General features: G+C 32.6%; 1 protein-coding gene across 1 annotated transcript in view; it reads right to left on the reverse strand.

Annotated features, from left to right (window-relative positions):
* Positions 1 to 589: 589 nt before the first annotated feature.
* LOC137928746 (neurotrimin-like) overlaps positions 590 to 21,661 on the reverse strand; it is a 70,704-nt gene continuing 49,632 nt past the window's right edge. Inside the window, exons 3-8 of the mRNA XM_068771700.1 lie at positions 8,414 to 8,643; positions 4,096 to 4,224; positions 3,313 to 3,406; positions 2,396 to 2,523; positions 1,472 to 1,640; positions 590 to 861 (exon numbers count right to left, since the gene is read on the reverse strand). Of these exons, the coding sequence (XP_068627801.1) occupies positions 758 to 861; positions 1,472 to 1,640; positions 2,396 to 2,523; positions 3,313 to 3,406; positions 4,096 to 4,224; positions 8,414 to 8,643 (854 nt within the window). The 3' untranslated portion in view covers positions 590 to 757. The remainder of the gene's footprint in view (positions 862 to 1,471; positions 1,641 to 2,395; positions 2,524 to 3,312; positions 3,407 to 4,095; positions 4,225 to 8,413; positions 8,644 to 21,661) is intronic.

Here is a 21,661-nt window from a genome sequence, read left to right on the forward strand (position 1 = left end):
GTCACAATAAGTTAAATGAAATGTAAAAATATTGATTAAAAAAATATTTTACGTAAGCCTGTGCAGTGTCTTTCAACGATACAATATTTACAAAAACTTAAAGTTTAATCACCGAATGCTTTACGCAAAGTACTTACAATTTACATCTCTTAATATAGTACAAAGCTAGATATAGTGATTCGTATATCTTGGCTCATCATTACACGTTTATGTACAATCAATGTATTCTCTAAACATTTGTGTTAATATAGTATTGTCAGCTGTTTATCATTCCTGTGTCGTTATCCATATGTCTCAGTGGGTATTCTTCAGACGTGTTACGATAATCTGTAAGGAATCCTCTACTCTTATAGTTCCCCAATCTCTAATTCCAATTTTGAATAAAGGATCGGTGCTCCGTCATAATATTGTTAATTTAAAACGATTATGACATTTGCAACGTTCATTTTAACAATAGAATCAAATGAAATCAATACAGACACTTGAATATCTTAACTAACAATATTTACAGTTCTAAATGAGTGAAGCATTTGATCTATTTGCACAGGGTTTAATATTTAATTTTACATAACACAACCCAACCCTATAAAATAGCGAATATCTTTTTTACCTGCTCGCAAATACATTTGTGATCAAATTACCCAATATAATATTTTTTTTTGTTTATTTTTCTTCGTTTCTCAGATTTGGTCACAAATATTATAAACAAGGAAGTACGTTTAAAGTCTATTTACACCGCCGCAGTTAAGTTTATTTGTCAGGAAAGAGTTATTAGTAGACTCACGACAAGGACAAAGCAGTGGGCGGGTGACGTCGGAGCAAAGGCTTGCCCACCTCGCTGCATCGCCGCCGGGTATTCACCTGACAAAGGAAATATCGAATTTGCTTCTTTGGCAAAAATTAAAACTGTTCTCAAATAAACCAATAACTTTCATTAGTATGATATGAAAATAGTTTAAACTTTAATCGCACCTAACGTTTGAAATTTGATGTCGATTCGTATTAGTATAATGTGAATGTAAATGATATTACGATTGGAATTTACGAATCGTGATTCGAAACATCGATATCAAAGTTTGGGATTGCAAATCGCAGATCATCATTTAGGGGTTAATCGCCCATTGTATCACAATTCGAGAGTTTATTTCATTCATTTGATTTATTACTGCCGTTCTTCTAATCCTAGCGGTATGATTCTAAAAAACACGCTTTTTCTGACCGAATTTATAACGCCATTGGATTTTTTTGTAATAAACTCATACTATTTACGGAATATTTAGCAAATAAAAAACGTTACAGTAATTGCCCTCTATATTACAGGTGTATTCAGTTCAATATTCAAATTATAAGTAATAGTTATTTAATACGCAAGTATTTAAATATACTGTTAGTCTATAAACGTTTATGGTGCGAATGATTAATAATTTAAAAAAAAAGAAGTGAAATAGTCATAGAAATTGAGTATACTCACCATTTAAAACATGAACCATGACACTTTTGGATTGTGCGTTACTCGGATTACACTGATAAGTCCCGGAGTCCGACGGTCTTGCTTGTTGTATAAGCAAAAACGATGTAGTCGTCTCTCCCTTCTCCGTCACTACTGATACTCCACCTCTCGGGGAGTCGTAGCTGATTATCTGTTGATAAGTATAAATAGATAAGTTCCTACTATTACTGACTTTCTTTGTAACTTTCGTTAAAACCATCATCATTTTAGCTGTAGGAATATCACTACAGGACTCGCTCCATAGATTTGTAATAGGATCAGTAAGAAGCGGCCTATGTTCAGTATATTTTGATGACCTTAATAAATTAGTGTGTCCACTTTGAATGTGCGCACCGACACTGCCCTTGCCAAAGTTTTGGGCGCTATGTGGCATTTGTTATTGCAAATTATCAACATTTTAGCTAAGCCGGTTACCTTCGTTCGTCTACAAATCTCATTTTTGGTACAATCTCGCCTTAATAAATCTCAAGCATTGCCTTTTCTATAATATGAGCTCACCAATTAGGCTCAAAGTGGGAGATCACATTTCAATGCATATTCATCACTGGTAGCACACTAATCGTAAACCTTCATCTTAAGGCATAGAGGGATATTGGTCTAGAAGATGTTTGTTTTGTAGTTTGCCGTAGTATTACAAAATTACAATGGTTAAAAATTGTATATACCAAAAGGAAACGGATGATATCAGACACAGAAACTACTATGATTTAAGAGTAAATATTTTAAAGTATAGGGGCGTTTAAATCTGGTTTATAGTGACGTCTCTGCCCGTTAACATTAAAGCTAAAGTTAGTTTAAATAATTTATTAAAAAAAACTTAATGTATTTTAAGTACCTTTTGTTAATAATAAAAGTTACGGATGTATATAAATCAACAAACTTTACCGCATCATTATGATTCCAGAAAATATAGGCCGGTGGTTCCGGCGAGTACAGAACCACGCACGTGAGATTTATGGTGCTCCCGCGATCTATATAAAGGTCCGGCCCACCAATTATCTCTGTGGTCGGCTCTGAAAAACAATCGCAGTTATTTTGTTGTTTGAACGTAATATATGTAATTTAATATATGTTTTTATTTTATAATTAAGCGAGAGTAAGCAAACAATTTGCTTAATTAAAGGCGTGGAGATTAATTAGAAGAAGGCGTCATTTGTGTCAAGCCGGAATCAACGCCCGGACGAGCCTTGACTTTAGACATTAAGCTTTCGCTATAAACAACGTTGATTAAACCGAATTAAAAAGTAAAACAAAAAAACCTGTTATGAATGATTGTTGTTTTTATTGGACTATTAAAGATACTATTGTTGTACTAATTATCGCCATAGCAATTTAAAACTATTTTTAAAATACAAACATTTAGACAATTATTATAAAGCCATACAAAAACTTAATATAACGCTTTCTCGCCAAATTTTTTTTAACCATTTATAAATTTCATACTTTTATATTTGGAAATAAAGTAGAGAAAAACATAATAAAACAATTCAAAGGAAGTTATTTTAATCCAATAGTTTTACAAGTTTACCTCTGATTTCTACACAACTTAGAGAGCTAGAGAAACTTCAATAAAGAAGAAAAAGAAAAAAAAGAACTTTCATTTTAACGTAACACTTATAAAATATTTTTAGAGTTTGTCTAAAATTGTTATCAAAGTTGAAAAAAATATTTGCAAAGATCTTCTTTAATTAATAAAATAGAATAGTACAAATATTTGTAGATTACGCTGGTTCTTGCTACCAAAACTTCCAACTAAAATATATAAAATATAAAAAAAATTTTTGCTATTTCAAATAACATACCAACAACGTTCAAGTGTATGAAATGACTCATGTGTGGTGTTGTTGATATCTGGCACTCGTAAATACCCGAATCCCTGTGCTGGGGATATTTTATCTGAAACAATTATTTACAATGGCATTATTATGCAAAATCCGAACTCACATAGTTGACTTTTCAACGAAGTTTAATTTTACCGTCTGCTGCGCAAATTCCTCAACAAAGGATTCTATTTGCAGTTTCGCTTGTCGCTCCCGGTTTATATTTAAAGGATAATCTAATAAATAAGTTTCTTACGGTTGAGATTACATTTTTTGCACTGCGCATTTCATAGTTCGCAATTTCAGATGCACCATAAAATGATAATTTTTAAACAGTTTCATTCTTTACTACGATCTCCATAGTCGAGTCGTAATACTCACGTTTTTACGTGTAATCGTTCTCATTTAAGTGTTATGAAAGCTGTAGAATATTTTTTATAGTCACTTATTTTAGAAAACGTGCTTACATTGAGTAAACAATTCTAAAATCAAATTGTTTTTTTTTTATCAACTATATGCGAAAATGATTTATTTTTTCTATATTTGAAGAAGAAACCTTTTTCCCATATATCTTGAAATAAAGGAAGATATGTTTTAATTTCAAAGTAGGGAGCCTCAAATATTACGAATAGGAAAAATCATAAACAATTTATCTATTAAATATACGATTTTATTCACGTTTACTCGAGTACTGTCTTATTTAGATTAAGTTGTTGACTTTGAATACTACTTAAATACGAATTTATATATTGCAAACACTCCTACCTGTAATGTCCAATCCTCGGAGTGTGGGAGGTGAATTGCTCGAAATCTCTGGTCACTTGTGTAGGTATATCTCCCCACAGTCAACAAATGAATATCTCGGTGCCGGACCCAAGAGACTTGCATATTAAGCTAGATATGAACAAACCTTAGTATTAAAACAGGACTGTTTAATATATGTACATATATACACAAGGAAAAAAAATACATGTTACGTATTAAAAAAATTAAAAGCAACCGACACAGGCTTGATTTCTCAGCCGGATTTAGGCCTCCCTATAGATTCCCAAGAGGACCGGTTGGAAGCGGCCCGCATGCGGAGTCTTCATCACATACATAATCATCATAGGATTTAGTAGGTTGAAAGCTAAATTCCTCTCAGACGAATAAGTTTTTATTAGTCGACAAAATAAACACTTGTATTCAATAACTATATAGTCTTACTATCATTTATATTTATAAGAAGCATTCACAACATTAATTTACGTCGATTAACAATCATATGAAATACAATTAAAATGTATTAAATAATGAAATTTAAATCAAAATTATAATCGAAATCAAAGATGAAATTAAAATTAATATTACCATAGCAATGATAATTAACAGTGTTAACTCAGTGGTAGAGAGCTGAGACTAGCAACCTTAAGTCGCGAGTTCGACTTCCGGGGACACAATCGTATATAATTCACACATTGTGCTTTAATTATATAGGATTGCTACTGCTATCAAACATGTTTCCAGAGGATAGGCAGAACTATCCTCTACACACCATAATATCCTCCGATCGACAACCCGCCTGCCGAGCGTGGTGATTATGGAATACCCTGCCATTAATATCTCTGTGCTAGGTCTATGCTTTGCATTGGGCGTCTATGGGCTGGAAACGACATCGAAAGATGACGATAGTTTTAAAAGGTTTTTCTTGGTTGCTATCAAATTTTCCTAAGTAGAGATTTTTATGCCAAGGTACAGTTGGAGAATTTTTCTGAGTTGGTTTTTTACCTCGTTAGTTGTAGCATATTGATTAAAAATAAGCTTAACAGGGGAATTAAGACTGGTGATATTGAATTGAACGCCTTCCAGGAGATCAGCACGCTATCATTCGGTTAGGATGTTACCGGTGATGACAGATGATAGACGAATATTATTTAGAGTGTCAAAAAACTATCCGGGTAGGAATATTTACAGTTAAATTGACTACATTTAACAATAGATACTGTTAGCTAAGTGTCTGTTGAAAGATCACCGAAGAAACACAATACGTTGGGGACATTTGTAAGACCGATATGAAATTACGCTACCAAATTCAGGAATACTTTATACTAATGCATTATATAACAGTATTCAAATACGCGAACCTGAAGTCTTTAGTATTACGTATAATGAAACAAAACAGTAGAGAGAAAAATATTAAAAAACAATCGAGAACATGAGTATTTCTATGAATTACGGCCCATATTCATAGTCTAGGTGTCAAAGGCACAAAGCCTGAAGGTTTATACAGTGACATACACGATGACTAAATGAGTAGCTAAATTATTAAACGACCTTTTGTAAGAAACCACTTATTAAAGTACTGTGTCATTAAATCGATCGATAAGCAACTAAAATATGTTTAAACTTAGTAAAAACATTACAGAAGAAGCTACAGAAAATTATTTTACGTCATCAAGCGATTCTAAATAACATCAGAAACATCGCAATTTCTTATAGTTATTTAAAATATATTATTCAAGAAATAACATTCCATAGGACAAATATGTAAGCCACAATCATAAATCATTAACCGGTCAACAGGGGCATTACTTCTTCTCCTTTCGCTTTTCAGAACGTTCCATTTCTCTAGGCTCTCCAAATTCTTTATCACAACTCTTACCCTCGTTCTCGTTTTTCTTAACAGCCTATATCAATGTCATTTGCAGGGGCGTTTTTGGTTCAGTAACTTCTATTATAACCTTTCCGTCGTGTAGTTTGTTATTTCGGCATCTTATTGATGCAGTTCTTTTGCACGATGATCTTAACGGTGACCATGAAAATCTTTTAATCTATTTTAAGTGAAATATCTCTTCGAATTCATATGTTGGAGCTGGTTGTGCTTCCTTTTTATGAATATTTCCTTTGACCTCAAAAGCACATTTCTTGTTCGATAAAATTTTTACTTTTATATTTTGTAACTTTAATTTCCAGCGGTTACTACGTAACACAGTTTTAAAGTTTAAGCCGAGCTCGTAAACGCTTAAGAGCAATTTTGTTACAATTTGAAGACGCCATTAGCGCGGCGTATTGTTACAAATAATTATAGCCCCTAACAGCGATGAGGTACTGTAATTGCGCGTTACACGCACTACTTACTGTGACGTGCTCAGCTGTGCTAAATAGCCCATGTTTTAAGTGGTTTTAAAGAGATATGTACTGAAAATTGACAACGCTCTATCTATCTAGGAACGCCATCGTCCAATCTAAATCCTTTTATTTTAATATTTTGCCACTCTACAGATACCAAAATCATGGGAACTGAAAACAGACTACAGTTCATCAGTTCATTAATCTATATAAATTATATTTTTCTTACTGTGTAATCTTTCTACATTAATTGCTATAAGTTTTGTAAAAAAGATCACATTATAGAGATGTCGATTTATCGATATTTATATGCGCGTCTGTTTGTTGTGTTTATCTAGGAATAGGCTTGTTTTCTGCGTAATACTTTCTATATATTCTTCTTTATTTCTTCTAATTTATTTTTACATGTCATCTTTACTTTCTCATATATTTTTTTAAATTATTCCTTATAGGCACCTTAGTATATTCTTATTGTTGTGATAGTGTATTCTGTGTTCTAAAAACTATCTATATTCAATTTATATTTGAATTTACCTTTTTCAGCTTATTATTTTTTACAATAAAGATTAGGCTTCTTAATGTTTTTATTATTGCGACAAGAATCTCTACCTAGATTTATATATCGGCTTTAGACAAACATACAAAGTAAATTGGTGGATAGGATAAACTTTCCAAATTTGGTCAATATATTCAGTTACGACTTTTTAAATCAAGAACCTATTGAGGATCGAAACTGTAATCTTTGAAAATCAGCTATAATCTCTAACTTCAGCTCCTATAGTTTTTGTAAATTATCATATTAGTATTTTTAGTAATGAATCTAAATTATCCAACGATTGGAATTCAATCTAATCTTAAATGCAAAGTAGTTTGTATATATTGCGCAGAAGTAAGAATATCACACTAATGTTACGTTACATTAAAAACTGATAAGAGTAAAAAGCGAGTTAAGGAACTCGTTAGGTCGCCTTATTTATGGAGACGTGGCATCGCAGTCTAATGAGACTTATATTTATAAAGTTGGACTTACAATGGGGGAAGGTCTTTAAAGTTGCATTGTACTATTGTTATATCTCATTTTAAACGAGGATTTTGTGGTACGGCGCTATGTAAATTGGACGTTGGCTTTGGAATAAAAAGGAAACTCGTTAGTGCGAACGCGTTTCACTTATTCTCATTACTGTGAATGAGTGTTTGCGACAACAATACTTTAATTTCAGAGGACAAACGCATTTCACGAGCTTACTGTGTCTTTTACTTTTATAATAGACAAAGATAAGTTAAGATACCCTCTACTACTAAGCTACGGCTTGCCTTTAACAGTTTTTCGCTTTTCGTCAGTAATTTAATATTATGGCATCTACAAACTGGAACAGTAATGTAACCACATAGTTATATATAGGTACCTAGCGTTTTTTTTTTGTACAAATATCATCCTAATCATAATAATCATACATATTTTATGTTTTGCACAATAAGATGAATCTGTTTAACTGCACTGCGACTATTTTTATTCCCATTATTACTAATGCTACTTAAAGAAGTATTAATTAACTAACAGGATTAATAACTCTGTTAATAAAAATAATAAAACAATAAAATTGCTTTTATAAAAATCGAAATACATTTCTTTACATATAAATAATTTACCAAATGTACAAAAATTAACTTTCGCCGAAGTCTTATTAAGAAATTTTCCTAAGATTTATTTAAAAATTGTGTAAAATAAATTTAAATCATATCGAATAACGGATCAACATGTAAAATATAATTACAAGGATAAATAGGGAACTGAAAAGAAAATAAGCATTGAAAGCCAATAATGATCTTTGTGGTAAACCGAAATATCTTATTGAAACCTCTTACCAATAATGGATTTCTATAATCAAAATCGAAGTAATGCCAAAAGACCCAATTATCGTTCAGAAAATTTCTTAAAGGAATATTTGTATGTTTAAAGAATAAAAACTTTTACCGTTTTATTTCCTAAATTCTTCACTCGGCAATTTAGATATGCGGTCTTGCCAAGAAGCGCTGTGACGTTCTTCGACGCGGCCAAGTCAAAGAAGGGTCCGGTGCGCGGAGTCGGTCGCGGGCCGTCGCCTGTCGGTCCGGATCGTATAGCGTTATCTCCGGAACCGGGCGTGGCTGTCGCCGAGGCATTTGCGGGAACGCCCTTGCCTAGTTCCCGCTGCGCCGACGATACTGCGTCAAAATGAAAGGGGAGATTTTAATTAGCTTTAACTGGAATTTTAAAAAAAGAACCCATACACAAATAAACGTTTTCCATTTTGCTGTCTACATAATTATTTTTAATTTAGTTCAAAAATCAATAGTATTTACTTTTCATGACTTATCAAATAAATACTTAAACGTATGGTAAGTAAAACGTTTCCATTTATACATTGATTGCACAGTAAATTGGTATGCGCAGAGACGTGTAAAAAAATATTGCAAATATTAATTTAATTCATTTAAAAACAAATATCGTTGTAGCAAATGCGGAAATTGTTTTAGTGGAAAGAATTTTAGTTAGGAAGTTATAAAAAACCGAAAATAAATTAAGCCATTCGAAATAAAAAAAATCTCTAATCATGTATTGCTTATATCTGTGGTAGCTGTACAATCTTTTTGTTTAATAGGTAGGTTCTTAAATGCTATCACAAGTATAATTCTTCATAAAACTAAACCTAAAGCTTTTTTATATTCTATTGGCTGATATACCAGGCGTACAGAGACATGCTGAGGATGCTACTGCCCATTCTTTGGTAACTCGTTTGTGAGCAGTAGCAATCCAATATAATTAAAGAACAAATTGCGAATTATATTGTATCCCAGGAAAAGAATATACATATACATATACTATCCTGCTATCCCGCTACCACAACTGGATTATCGGTTGGTTTTACAGTTATCTTAGCTTAAGTCAAAATATGTTCAGATATCTGGTGTTTTTCGCCTTCACGACCTTGACTATGTCATTTGTCCGCCTTGTGTAGACTCTACTCACGCCGCATCTACTGGCTCGTGGTCACCGCTCGAGAACCTTTCGGCCTCATTGGCCGATGGTTGCATATTTGAGTGGAGATCCGAGTATAGTCGTCTCCATTGCTCTTTATGTGACTTGGAGGCGTCCTTCAAGGCTATTATATAGACTAAAATATGAAAGCATCTGGAACATTATTAAATAGAAACGGATAATTTAAATCGAAAAACACTTACGCGTATGCGAATCAGCCTATATTTCTAAAATGCTTGATATATTCCAAATACATCCAAGCATTATTGAAACCTTTCAGAAGCGTATGCTTATACGACATTAAGTGGCTCTTGTCACTGTCAAATGACATGTCATTTTGGCATTCGACGGCAACGCGGCTTTTAATAGCGTTCGAAGTACGACTCATCCCCTTTCATCCCGAAATTATGGCAATTTGACAGTAATTACTATTATCAGATATTGCTTTTCTCCTTAAGATTATGTTAACATCGCGTTCTGTGGTATTCCATTATTTTTTATCGCGTGGATTCAACGCGGTTACGTATACTATATAATATTTTTTTTGTTTAAATTTATATTTTACAATAGAGTTTCATAGTTATTCAACGTTTAATTTATCGACTCAATCAATTAAGTAAAGGATATTTGTACCTTTAAATAACATAATTAAAAAAATAAAAGTCATAGTTTCTCCTTCAGTTTATAGCTAACACTCCAGTTACGAGTAAAACAACTAAAGACTTTTCACCGACGGCCCGAAAACTAATCAGTAGGGTGATATTCATTGCTGATACAAATGTTTCAACGTTAATTTACGCTGACGCATTAATATAAGGTAAATATTTTTCCTAAGTAAAATGTTTTTTTTTTTTTTAATGAAAATGGATGTATTTTATACCACTTTTTAGATCTATAACAAACCCCACGAAAATCTGTTTGAAATGGTCTAGAGGTTTGATTGTCTCATGAGAGATGTTAATGACAGTAAAGGTCACTCAATTTTGTATTTCAAATCTTGGGTCACAATTTGTTTCATTAGGGAGATATTTTATATGGTTGAAACAAAATAACAAAAAAAGAAATTGAAAACATGTAAACATAATACTGTATACATATGTTACTTTAGTAAGGTGTATAAACAGAACAATTTGCCAACATGTAAACATAATTAATAAATAAACAGCTTAAATAAGAATAGTATCTTGTAAATAGCAAAATTCATGGCACATAAATACGGCCCATAATACCGTAGTGTCTGGATACGTAGGTGTTTGACTAATGTGTGTTGTTAGTGATGATATACGAATCCGAGGTGTGGTTGTGATGATGCGTTACGATGGGCCTCATAGGCAAGCTCAACCAGAGTCACTCAGAGAATAATAGAGAAGCCTTTGCTTGAAATTTCACTGCCTGATCAAATCGGAAATGACCGACGTAGCTCGAAGAACTGCCGAAAGGTGCTCGTGTTGGTAGACGCAGTGTGGGTAGTCCAATGGGTGGACCGATGACATATATAAGGTCGCGGGAAATCGTTTAATGCGGGCAGCGCAAGATCCATCATGGCGACGATCTTTGAGGAGACCCATGGCTTGCAGTGGACACCCACCGGATGAAAAGAAGCAAAAAATGGTACAATATAAAATGATTAAGTTACTTTAACAACATTTATAGGCTTGTTTTGATATTCTAATAATATATAATAGCTAATGATATAAAATAAATACACTACGAATAGTGTTTTTTATACCAAGTGGTGGAACAATGTTACTTCCGTACAACGGTAAAGTACGAGTAATGCCAGTTACCTTGAAATAAAAGGTCGATGGTCTACAGCGCCTACAACGCCTACGCTAACTGTCTTTACTAGCTACGACGCTATGTCTAACAATGGCGTAGTAATATTTACACAATATTCTTACATACAAAATAGAGTCGTAGAAGTGTTAGTCATTAAAACATATAAAATATTTTTATAAAGTATCCTAATAAAAGTAAAATAATGAAACACAGACGTACTCGTAAGAAATTGTTATTAAAGGGGCATCGGATGCACAAACGATGTAAAGGATCTACAAGATCTACAATAAGCTCTTTACATGATTCAGAGGCTGTATTGCTACCAAACCTGTTTTTAATGTTAGTAGTGCAATTAATAAGAAATATAAATCGTTACAAAAATGATTTCTAATTACACAAATAATGTATCTATCATACGAAATTACACATGTTATACTATAATCGTAAAAAATAAAACAATATATATATAGATGACAATTTTCTCAGCTTTTCTAAGAATTTGTGAAAAATCTATATCACACCAGGTTATTCGAAAGTGAGCGCCCTCGAGGGCCGACAGGCATTTAACCGCGGAGCTCTTTGGCGTCGAATTTTATTTAAATTTCAAAGCTTATAAAGTTTAAAGTACAACAGAGGCTACTTGCCTTTTATTTAGGAGGTTCTTTCATATTGGCTAACCGAAACTTTAGTGAACCCTTTCGCTAATAAAAGATACGTCAAAAATTTTTCTATAACATGCCCACTATTGGGGAAACAAGTCTTTTACCATAGAGGTCTGTAGTACAAAACATTATCCACACTACAGCGTGTGCCTATTCAAGCAGTTGAACGCTTAATTATATTTTCTAGACCCTGTATTCATGACACCGTAAAGAACAATTCACATAAAATGACACTATTAAGATTTATAATTAAAACATTATTGTTGTAATTTCCTTTTAAATTATTAATTTCTCCATTAATATCTTTTATAAATAATCAAGAAGTAATGTCTTATTTATAGAATATCTAAGTCTTGTTCAAAAATTAATTTCTTAGTAATAAGTAAATTATATCATTGATTTTTATTTAAACACAAACAGTCAGCTAATTCGAAACTAACCGTAAATATTCATCTTTGAACACATAAAAATGTTATTTGAAATTTCCTACGTAAATTCAATATAAGGAAGCGGATAACAATGTATATTAAATTGTAATATATTTTGATTGAATTTTAGAAAAGGGGGTTGCGAATGTCGATTGAATATCTGGCCATTTATAATACTGCTCACAAAAGGAAAAAAGGAAAAATGTCGCCATGAAACCAATCCGCTGGTTCCGTGATGAAATACAACCTCTCAGGTAAGAAAGGTCCTAACCTAATATTTACATTTGCACGTGGATAAACCGCATGGACAATAGTAAATTGGTAAGGTATTGTGTAACTCTAGTTCAATTTTAATCTCAAACAAGTATTGTTATCTATTTTCCATTTGTATATTGATACTACGTTAGCTATAGAGTAGAATTGTAAACATACATTGTTTTCTCCGAATACAATATGACGTGTACAGTTTCTGGCAATGGAAATTTAAATGCAGGCACAAAATTGATCTATTGTTTTAGATGTCCAAAATTACAACCATCGCGAACAAAAATTAATATTTCTATTTAAAAAAATTGAAGTAATATTAAAAATTATCAAAATCGACTCAAACGCCTTATATACTTAATTATCCCTCTATGAAGTGTGCACTACCATGACTGAGATATCGATATCACATCGACAACTATTGAAGGCTCTTAAAGAGTCATTTAGTGCAAAGTGTACCGTTCAAGAATCACGCTTAAAATGTCTCATACGATAGAGCGTATCACAATGGCTTATAATTAAAATGTCGTTCAAAAGAAAGAAAATAGTTGGAAGAAGTGGAATAAAACAAGTCGATCATGCTCGCGTGATATTTTTGTTTTCTGATAACGCGGCATTCGTTGTTCATACGCTTTACTGTTTACACTATTTAGACCTTTATTTGATTTTTGTTTTTCTTTTAAGGTGAAAGACGGCCTCTGCAAAGCATGGGCCTTACCCAAAGACTGTTACGATGATCAGTCTTGCGCTGCTCGCATCCAGCGATTTCTCGCGACTTTATTTTTTTCTTCAGTCTACCTGCTAGAGGATAGGTAGGCCATGTCGCGTCTAGAACCTTTCTGTGCTAATGTTAATCGGTTGCACGAGCGACGTAATCCACCCACTTCCATACACTTCAGACATACTTTCTGCCTTTTTTATATACTATTTTAAATTCGATGATGTCTTGGCTAAAATCTTGATAGAAAGAAAGAACTATGGGATCGCTGTTTTTAATACTTCACCGAGGTCTCTCAAAAAAACGCGCCTATAAGATGTTTTAGTATGTCTAACCGCCTGTCAAAATTTAAAAAAAAAGTAACAATAATGTGATAAATAATCTGTGATACTTTAGAAATAGAGTAGAAGGATTAAAGGCGATGGTTGAAAGAATGACAAGAATACTTAAGTAATAAAAGATTTAATGATAGATAAAAGGAAAAAAGCGTAATAGTCTTTGTGAGGGAATAAAAAAGACAAATGTAAATAAATATATACCTGAAAAAATTATTACCCGAACTTGTAAAGTCCCTGTCCCAAACAAATTGGGGGGGACGAGAGACCCTTAGAGGCTATTACAAAAAAAGAAATACCGCCGGATCTTATACATGACACCCAGCTTTATGCCAGCTAATTTAGCCATACAGTCAACAACCAACAAGTCAACACCAGGAGCTGAAGGTAGTCCGCCGCAGGTACAGTTTATTATTATAAGTAATTATTGTTATTATATCGACTTATTACTGATGTGCCCACATAGGCTAAATTTTAATTAATCACGAACCTTAAACTTGCTGGGAAGGCTCACATCGATCTTCCTTTAGCGAATACGAAAGTTAGTATCGCTTGATGTACTGTTGAACAATTAGTTTTGCTTCTACTAATTAGAATATAACATATATCTTACAATACGCCAACTGGACCAACAAGAAAGTGTATTCAAGTTTGAGGCTTACAATACATAACATTGACTGATAGAACTTTTAGAGCAGTGGTAGCCCAGTAGAGGATTTAGACTCGCGATTGTAGATCTTGGATTTGATTCTCCCTATGCAGTCTTATATAATTCACACATTATACATTAAGTACATAGGATTGCCGCTGCTCACAAACAAGTTTCCAGACGATAAACAGCAGCCTCCTCTGTGTACCTTAATACCCTACTGCGCTCGCCAATCCACCTGCCGAGCGTGGCGACTATCTTATAGCCTCCATGGATATCTTTGCGGGATTCTTCGGAACTTTGTTGTATTAAATTGTTTTTTTATGATTACTATCTGTCCATGCAGAAGTTTAATTACCAGGAATAATGGACCTGCCGCGTTTATATATATTATAATTATATATAATATTTCTCAGTGATCATTTCATACTAAGGGATCGAAAATCGTTTTTGGCTCATCTGACAATATTTTTGGTGTCAAATAAGCCAAACAACCTAAAAAAAGTCATGTATTCACCCCTTTGTAACGTTTGCACCTATAATCATTCAGCCTATATTAATAACGACACAGTACAAAGTTTAAAGCGTTCAGACCTTTCAAGACGTTGTGACGCTCATATTCGACTAAATATGGGACTCTTCGAATCTTAGTAGTTCTAATATTAAAAGTTTGTTGGTATCACCAAAATTATGTTAGTGTTTTAAGGCTATTTCACTGCCTTACATAATATTTACCACGTGTGTATAAAGAACAAATATATTTATATATATATATATAAATATATATATATATATATATATATATATATATATATATATTTATGTTCTTAGTTAATAGGAATATAGCCTTAAGATGTAAATGTAAATTTACATTGAATTTTACCGTCTTAAAGAAATCATCAAGTTGTCGTTCCAGCTCATTGACGCCCACATCTGGGAAAAGGCATACGCCAAAGATATCTCCATAGATATCAAGCGTGGTAATTATTGTTTAATCTCCATAGATTAAACAATAATTACCACGCTTGACAGGCCAGTTGGTGATCGCGGTGTAGTATTACGGTACGCAAAGGACGCTGCTGCCCATCCTCTGGAAACTTGTTTGCGAGTAGTTGCAATTATATATCATTAATTCTCAAAGTGCTAATTATATAATGATTGTTTTCTGGGAATCGAATCCGCGACCTACGATCGCTAGTCTGTCATCTACCGCTCGGCTATCATTGCTCAATTTATTAATACTTAGAATCTTCCATTTTGATCTGCAAAAAATGTGTTATTTTTACTCATCAATTGTTAAGTTTAATAATTCTCAGAGAAATACATTTGCTATAAATCTAATGTGACGTGTTTGGTAAACCCTGTTTATTATATCTTCATTTTTCAGTAAATATGACCAAGTAAAATCGCGTGACTAGCTTATAGTGCAATAAACGATTCAGTGATCTGAGGCCATTAAATAAAAATTTGTCTTCGAAACTAAACTATAAAGAAACTTATATAAAATTGCAACAAAAACCAAGTTATAAAAGATTTACAATCGTCTTTCAAGCTAGCATATCCATTTTTGTTATTATATATATATATATATATATATATATGTATAAACATATATGTATTGTAATCCATCATTCGAAACCGCGACCAACTATCACAGCTTAAGTCCTCTGCCGATGTGTTATTACTATTAAGTTAATTGTTGAGTTGGCTGATTCATTATTACAATGAATATACCTATAAAAGATCGACCAAACATTGTTCATAGATAATTATTTAACACAACCATAGACAAATTATTGATAAACGTAACAGAATATATTTCACAATGAAGAAAATTTAACATACATTTGGAACTGAACTCTTTAGCTATAGCGATGATATATAGAAATGGCGTGGAATAAAATAAAACCCTAGAATGGATAGCTATAATAAAAGTGACCGTTACCAAAGTAAACAATATTAGAGAAGGACTCGTAGCCATAAATCTCAACTCGAATGTCTCGGCAACGTAAGGAGCTAAACGAAGGTTACGACTACACAACATCCTTTGCAATATAACATTTTAATTCCATTATAAAATATTTACTATCAATCGATTTATCTTTATCAAAATTTATGTATTTATTCGGCCTGTTTTTATAGAAATAATTCCTTAGATTTTGATTCGAACTCGGACAAGGCCAGTTTCTCTCTACTAAAAACATTACATGGCAAATAATAACGTTGACAAATAAAATGATCTCTTTTAACATGAGTTAAGTATGAACTTATACCCGTAAGTGTAATATTAACCAAGTGAAGCTTACAAACAGTTAATTTCTAAGAGGTAACAAAAACACCGTGTTCATATAATGTAATACGCGCTGGATGTTTTGGATAAACGCTAATCTAACTTCTTAAAGTTAATAAAACTTTCCTTGTTTCGTATTCGCATGAACATATTTTAGGAAGCCATGAATAATTTTACGCGTGGTAACATTACATTGAAATATAAATGGAATACGTTCATACATTTTACTCAAACCGGGTAGACAGTAATCAAAACTGCATACACTTTACAGAGCAATTTCTAATAAGAAACATTGTACGCCTTGGGCGCCCACAGCTGCATATAACATAGGTCTTTCTAATACTTACAGTAAAGAAACGGCCTGTACCCAGCGTCTTTCGACGAACTTATCACGATCAACTGTCTATTTTGTGAATTTTTTTTTATTCAGTCTTGTTACTCTTGAGTATTTACGAAAGCCAATGTAGATAAGCTTGACCAGACTAAACTTACCCTGAGACACTAGGACCTCTGTGAATTGAAGTAGCAGTGGGCAAGCCAAATAAAGAAAAGTTGACCGCTGCAGCTATAAGATTCTGGATTGAAAATGATGGTTCGTGGTAAGCGCAGAAATTAAAGCATAAGCCGTTATGATGAATTTCCAATGTAATCTGAGAAAAGCCTGCATTCAGCGTCTGACAACGTTTACAAGGTCCAACTTGTCGGTGGACTCCCAAAACACTTGTGGGTCCCTTTTTTCCCTTCAGAATCTTATAACCCCAACATACATCAGTTCTTCATTCTGTATAATATATTATTAAAAAATATATCGGCTGATATCTTAAGCAATATTTTTTTTTAAATTTATCGATCACACATTTATTTAAAATAGATTAATGTAAACGGATCGAGAGCTGAAGGATTTTAATTTCAATGAACGCTGCCTGAATTCAATTTCCGATACTGATGGCATCAAAATTGTTATTTCCAATTCAAACAGCTGATATACGTGCTCTGGTGTAGGATAAAACCCGCAAGAAAACGTTGGTGTAATAAATAATATGTGACGCAATATCGCCGGCTAACCAAGTCAAGACGAAACCGGAGGGCTCATCGTCTGGCGTTATATATTTTAGTTGTATAGAAGAAAAATAAATACGTATTGTTAATAATAAATCACGATAATATTAATTACTAGTTTAACCAAGGAATAATTATAAATCAATTATAATCAAATATTATACATAAAGTGTAATTGTTACTGTAGAAACTTTTTAGAGATAAGTACCACAGAATAAAAAAAATTTTTTGGAGGACCGGTGTCCTTCCCTATAACGACAGTTCCTCTCGTGAAGCGAATCCGTACAAATTTGTCGCATAACAAAAGAAACCGAACAGTTATCAGAATTCCGCTGCATGACCGATCTTGATCTTTTGGGGGACGTTTATTAGGCGTCTCTTGTAGTGGGCGTCTATCGGCTGATGACGATTATAAAGTGAAATCTTTTAAATGCTCATGCTCATGCGTCTTTTGACAAGAGAGTATTACTTTTATCCATATAGTTAGACAGGAGTGTTCATTAATATCATTATAATTTCAGGCGCACAACTTCCTCTGCTATACATAGACCTCCGCCACTGATATCCAATAGGATTGGTAAGGGATAATAGGCTAATGTCATAATAAAATCATAAAAATCACCTTCCAAGGAATACCATAGTACAATTGTAAATTCATATAAAATATATTAATCGTATATTTGTAATATTTAGTATGCATTAATAACAGTCCTATTACAATGCCTTTTAAAAAAATCTCTATTATTTTTAATAAGTGTCGGGTTTTGTCCGTAGATATGACAACTCAATAACTCAATCAATCCTATCGCCAAATATATCATCATCATATTAGTCGATAAAAGCTCACTGGGAGGCATAAGCTTCCTCCAATTATCGCCTTAAAGACCGGCCTTCCGTTGTCCACATTCAGCGACCGGGTGGTGGTTGGTGCAACCTTAACTATTTCGTATAATTTACTAGTGATAAGCCTACCCACACAGCGTTTACCACCTTGTCTACAATTACAGGCAACAATGTTATATTTATTTAAACATAGTTTACTTGACGTGAATATAATGACACTGTTATACTAATTTTAATTATGACGTATGTACAAAGTTCAGCGTACAATCTAAGCCGTAGTGCCGTAACAATTAATATCTGCGGTAAGCGGTTAAAGTTCCGCACTTATACCTACAGCGCGAACTATCGCTTACAATTTGATTAATGACTGCGCAACGTAATAGAAAACTACTGTATTAGTTTCGTTTTAATTAAAACAAAAAGAGAGAAATATTATAGAGTTTGTTGTTTATGTTTATCGCGTTATTAAAGACAAAACTTTTGATTAAGTTTTATCTTCATTTAAAGTTTTTGATGTCAAGTCTTTATTACGTTTCACTGTTTATCATAGGCTATACTGGATGATTAGTTATAGATATAAAAGCTTTAAAGTGGCGAAAATATAATTCGTTTGTAGTCAATTAACGTGTGATGCAACATATCCAAAAATCAATAGTTTCAGAAATAATAAAAGTCGCGTGTATGAAAATCCTTTTTTAAAATTCGGATTACAATTTTTTTTTGTTATTTAATATCTTTTCCTGCAGAATTTCTGCTGCCAGAAGCTACTGGCCTATCACATTCCATTACGAAAATTAACTAATGTAACAGTATTTCAGAGTGATTGCTTCATATAGCATATTTGAAAATTGGTATAACCCTTTCAAAAGTTTTTATATTTGTAACCCATCAACCTATATAAAGAAGTTAAATGAAACTATTGGATGAATTTGGCTAGTAAGGAATGTGCGTGTATACATATTATAGATTACTAATAATACAAGGTACTTACAATAAAAAATATTACATAATGTTATAGTGCATAATGTACACATACGAGTAATACAATGTATGATATGTCCAGATACATGCAGAATTATTCATTTCTTCTTATTATGGTAGATATGAAAAATACTATAGTGATGATTTACTAAGCAGAGTCAATAATAATCTAAAAAAATTAATAAGTTAAAAGTTACAATGTTGAATAAACGAATTTTATCTTTATTATTAGTCATTAATATTAACACTATTTTTGTCATAGTATTTTTTGACATAGTAGGTCTTTATTGACATAGTATTTTTTTCACATATTTTTTATTCATACTCATGTTTCGGTCCTCTCAATGTCTTTTATTCTTTCATTTAATTTCCTTTACAATATCTCTCATTGCTTTCCATAATTTTCTTCCATAAATCGCATCACTACCTTCGCCTTCCCACCAAGGTTTTACAATTTAACATTAATTATTTTTAGAGAGTTTGAACCTATGCATGTAACCGGAGATTCCGACATGCTCCGTGAATATTTAGACCAGAAGTCACGATTATAAACACGTATTTAATATCGTCTAATTGAAGCTCTAAAACTGTTTTTAAACACAAACGGAATGAATTGGTGTTGAAACAGAGGAAAAGTACAATATTCCATACACACTCAGGAACCGCCCGTATTTAAAAATTTACGCACGACTTTTTAAAAACCTTACGTAATTTTATTAGCTATGACACCTTTAAAACTTAATCACACTCTATGTAGAAGTCTTCATCAGTAAGGCTCATTGAGGGAAATATTTCCAGAAAGTCGTTATTAAATAAACATATATATTAGAATCCACTGGGTGTCATGTGTCATCCATCAGGATGAAAAAGTGAAGAAAATTGCAAATATACTTTATTTTTTTTAATAACATATATAATGTCTAGACGTGTATTTAAAGTTGACTATGAATATCGCACGATTGTCAGTATTAATCGATGATAAAATTATTTATTCATTCCCCATTTATTCAATAAATAAAGAGATCACATAGAAAATGATACATTTTTTTTCTGTTGGAATTCGACCGATCTATAACTTCTGGCAGTACAAAATGTATTGGAACAGCTAGTCCTTCATAAAAATAGAATTTATTTATGGCGTCTTTATATTTATTTCGTCATTATTTATATAAAAGAGAAAGTTATGAGGAAATACTCGGTACTTACTACGTATTGTCCCCATTTCATTATTTCGGCGTGACAAGATTCGTCGACAATTTTGATACAAAATTAATTAGGTTAGCGAATGCGCCGAAACGTTGCCCTACTTGCTGATCGTGTCGCTAATAAGAAACTTGCCTCGCGTTATTACGTGAGTTTACATAGTTGGTTTGCGACTGAATGTCGTTATACGAAATAATATGGCAAAGACTTTCCTAGAATTTAACTTGTATTATTTTGCAATACAATTTCGTAGCAAACTTTTCCTTTAGTTTCGTCGACGATTTGAAGTTATTTTTTTTAGTAATACTGGAACTTTGAAACCATACAGGCAATTTCTACATACAATAGTCAAATATTGTAGGTATACTTTGTATATTCCGTGAAAATTATAAAAACAAGAATAAAGTAATCTTGTCTTTAAGATTCGCCTACTCGAGACTGAGGGTCGCGGCTCTTATATGTGTCTTCTTTATATCCATGATCATTACAATCGTAAGATGTCCGCTGCAAGATGTTTGCCTCCCTGTAGAGATTTACAATAGGATCATTTAGAAGTGGCATACATCACGAGGGTGTCATCAAACGCAGAGCTTTCCAGTCGGTGGTCACCACTATAATAAGATGAGTCCGTAGCTGCCACACGTTCTATACTGCGTCTTCTTGTGTGGTATAAATGCGTGATGATAGATATAAGATGGTTAAATACTTTATGTAAATTAAAGTATCTATTTTGATTATTCTATTTATATAATATCACTGTAATGGAAGTATAAAATATACTATTAATCTACATGATTGTTTTTATAATTAATTAAAATTTGATAGCTTTTTTTGTTGTTATTTGAAATTAAGTTTCGTTAAAGTTTTTTTTTTCCTTTTTTTCATTTAGTTACACCTTCGCATAATTATTGCCAAGGCTTTGCGCGCCTACAATAAGCAAATATTTTTTAAATTTGTACAATGTTATACGAAACTTATGTAACCGTATATTAA

The sequence above is a fragment of the Battus philenor genome, unplaced genomic scaffold (genome assembly GCF_028537555.1).
Source record: "Battus philenor isolate CCGP_79_NKW_IND1 unplaced genomic scaffold, ilBatPhil1.0.hap1 SCAF_4, whole genome shotgun sequence".
Taxonomy (NCBI): domain Eukaryota; kingdom Metazoa; phylum Arthropoda; class Insecta; order Lepidoptera; family Papilionidae; genus Battus; species Battus philenor.